The 2,652-nt window shown below is 45.9% G+C and overlaps 1 protein-coding gene across 1 annotated transcript; it reads left to right on the top strand.

Annotated features, from left to right (window-relative positions):
• Window positions 1-986: 986 nt before the first annotated feature.
• Window positions 987-1,814, top strand: LOC147433382 (uncharacterized). The gene has a single exon (XM_086492973.1). The coding sequence runs from the start codon at window positions 1,331-1,333 to the stop codon at window positions 1,739-1,741; it is 411 nt and encodes a 136-aa protein (XP_086349099.1). The 5' UTR covers window positions 987-1,330; the 3' UTR covers window positions 1,742-1,814.
• Window positions 1,815-2,652: the final 838 nt, after the last annotated feature.

Below are 2,652 nucleotides of genomic sequence, written 5' to 3'. Positions count from 1 at the left end.
TTGCCAACGTTGTGCCAACAATGACATCACTTACAACATTGTTGGGACAAGGTGTTGGGTCCAAGCCCTTGTCGGCCAGCCCGTGGGAAAGCCTCCTATGGCATGCGGATGCTTTTAGTTATGAGCCACTCCACAAGTGGAGTTTGCATGGTTAGTTTAGCCTATATATGTAAAAGGTTACACATCAATCAAAATAGAGAAGAAGAATAGCGTGCAATTTTTGTTCAAGCTGAGTCGACTCTCTCTCTCTCTCGCCTTCTGCTGTGCTACCTCCACGCCATGGCGACCCACCACCTGCATCCTCCATAGCCTCGTTCCAACACAAGGGGCTCCCTTGCCAACAAATCTTATGAGAATTGCTTGACATAGTTCTTCAGACACTGCCAAATGTGGCACCACAGTTCATCCCTGCTGGCAAGAGACTCAGAGCCAAATTTTGGGGGCCTTTGGATGATATCCTCAGGCTTCCAAGATGGTGTTTGTATCTTCAAACCAATCAAAGATGTCTTAGTCCATTTCAAAAGCTTTCATTGGCCAGGCTTGCCCTGAAAGGGAAATTCCTTGTTTTGTTGGGCATTTTTGAAATAGCTAGAGATAACATCGCTCTTTCTCCGAGTGACACTTGAGGTGCTAATTGCAGATGGAGAAAACAACAACTTCTATCCCATGTGAATGCTTCACTTTCACGAGATTTCCTAAAGTAACTTTCTTAACCTCAGGGCAGTGCCTATGCACAATGCAACCCCCTATAACCAAACACCCTGACCTACTAAGCTCGTCGTCCGGGTTCATCATATTTTTGCAGCCAGTTTTTCGCAGGCAGCGTGTAAACCCCCTACATCAAGAGGGAAAGGAGAGAGTTAGTGGTACAAGGGTAGGTGACCTGTCAGGCATCTTGTTCACGGAAGGACAGGTGAGCCATAAAAGAAGGGGAAGGTACCCCGTGTACTCACTGTTGTAGGCTGTAGCATCATATGATATTGATAATTACCTTACAGCATCTTCATTCAATGCATCTAGGATCCTCTCTTGTCATCCATTTGTGTGTTTTGTGCTGCTTTGCCATGAATCTGAACGAGGAGGTATAATCAAGCAGCGCCTGGCTCATATCCATCTCCTCTTTGGCTCATTTGTCTCTGTCACCATGTGATGGTGTGTAGTATGGCCTTTATCGGCTTGGCACCCAAGCTTTCCATTAAATCTGCAGTTCGACTACGCTCACCTGCATATTGTCATTTTTCATTTTGGGTAGCGCTACATCTGTCTTAAGGCCTTTTGGGTCCAAATCAATTCTGCGCGAGAGTTCCTCTTTTGGCTCCCGAGGTGCAGGATGACGGTGCCAAGTCATGCATGGCCGCCATACACAGGAAAGGTGAGCCAGGGCGAGAGCAGAGGAAGCCCCAAGTATGGGATGCCGGAGGCTGCGGTGGGGACATCATCCGAGCTGTACGCGCATAGAAGAAGCTATTCTGACATCTACAACAGCTCTTCCAGCCCCTATGGAAGCAATAACAGTTGTGGAGGAGTGTATGCCATACAGCCTTACACACCCTCAAGCCATACATATAGAGAGCGAAGGACCCGATCGTGGGATCTGAGCGGAGACCCAGAGCTTCTCCGGAAAAAGAGGCTCGCCTCCTACAAGGTCTATGGCATTGAAGGCAAGGTCAAGTCTACTGTGAAGAGGAGCTTGCATTGGGTAAAGGGCAAGTATAACAAGCTTGTCTATGGCTTCAAGTGAGGCCCTCCTTCTTTCTTCCTTCTTGTATATGTCCCTTTTTTGGCTGTAAGGCTCCAATTTTGTGGTTCTTCAAGATGGGTTTTGCGCGAGAGCGCACACACACACACACACACACACACACACACACACACACACACACACACACAGAGAGAGAGAGAGAGAGAGAGAGAGAGAGAGAGAGAGAGAGGCCCGTGAGTCGAATCTCAATTTTGATGGTTTGCCTACACATGCTCATGGCGCTTGCATTTGCATTGTCATGGTAGTGGGTCTCTCTCTGGTCTTGGATTTATGTTTCAGTATCATGAAACATAAATTAGTGCAACTCAGTGTTTAATTAGTGATCCCGGTCAAGCCCTATCGTGCATGATGGTGTATGTCTTAATCAGAATTCTATAAGCTCGCAAAGTTGGTGTCTTTGCCTCAAGAATGCTGCCAGCTTAAATGGTGATTCTCTATGAGATGGATTGGGCCTAGGTCCTTTTCGATTGAGTAGGCCTTGGGCGGACCACTTCATAAGATTGGAACCGGGGAGCGTGGAAGGTCATGTAGTGGTTGTCTGTTAGGGTAAAGGATACAAAATTGGGCATATAATGTCGGACATCAAGGATGCAAGCAAATATTTAAATGGCAATGTTTGTCATAATGTCATGATGTCAATTTGGTGTGTATGGGCATGCGGTTTGAGCAGAGTATGAAATGCATGAAAGCTCGGATAGAATTTGCTTGATTTGCCAACCACTGTATGAGCAGAGTTTTCAATTAATGAAGCAACACAAGGACAAAGCATTAGGAAAATATTTGAATGTCAAGCAGGTATTGTACTCTGAACATTTAGTCATGATCAAGAATTACATATTTTGTCCTTATCTGATGAGCGCATAGTTTTGCATAGATTGATATGTTCTCATGTC

The sequence above is a fragment of the Adiantum capillus-veneris genome, chromosome 20 (assembly GCF_014529385.1).
Source record: "Adiantum capillus-veneris isolate H3 chromosome 20, ASM1452938v2, whole genome shotgun sequence".
Taxonomy (NCBI): domain Eukaryota; kingdom Viridiplantae; phylum Streptophyta; class Polypodiopsida; order Polypodiales; family Pteridaceae; genus Adiantum; species Adiantum capillus-veneris.
This window is presented reverse-complemented; position numbering and strand designations above follow the sequence as displayed.

Bases quoted from the DNA above. Each gene is read 5' to 3' on its own strand.
- LOC147433382 (XM_086492973.1), top strand. From the start codon at position 1,331: ATGACGGTGCCAAGTCATGCATGGCCGCCATACACAGGAAAGGTGAGC.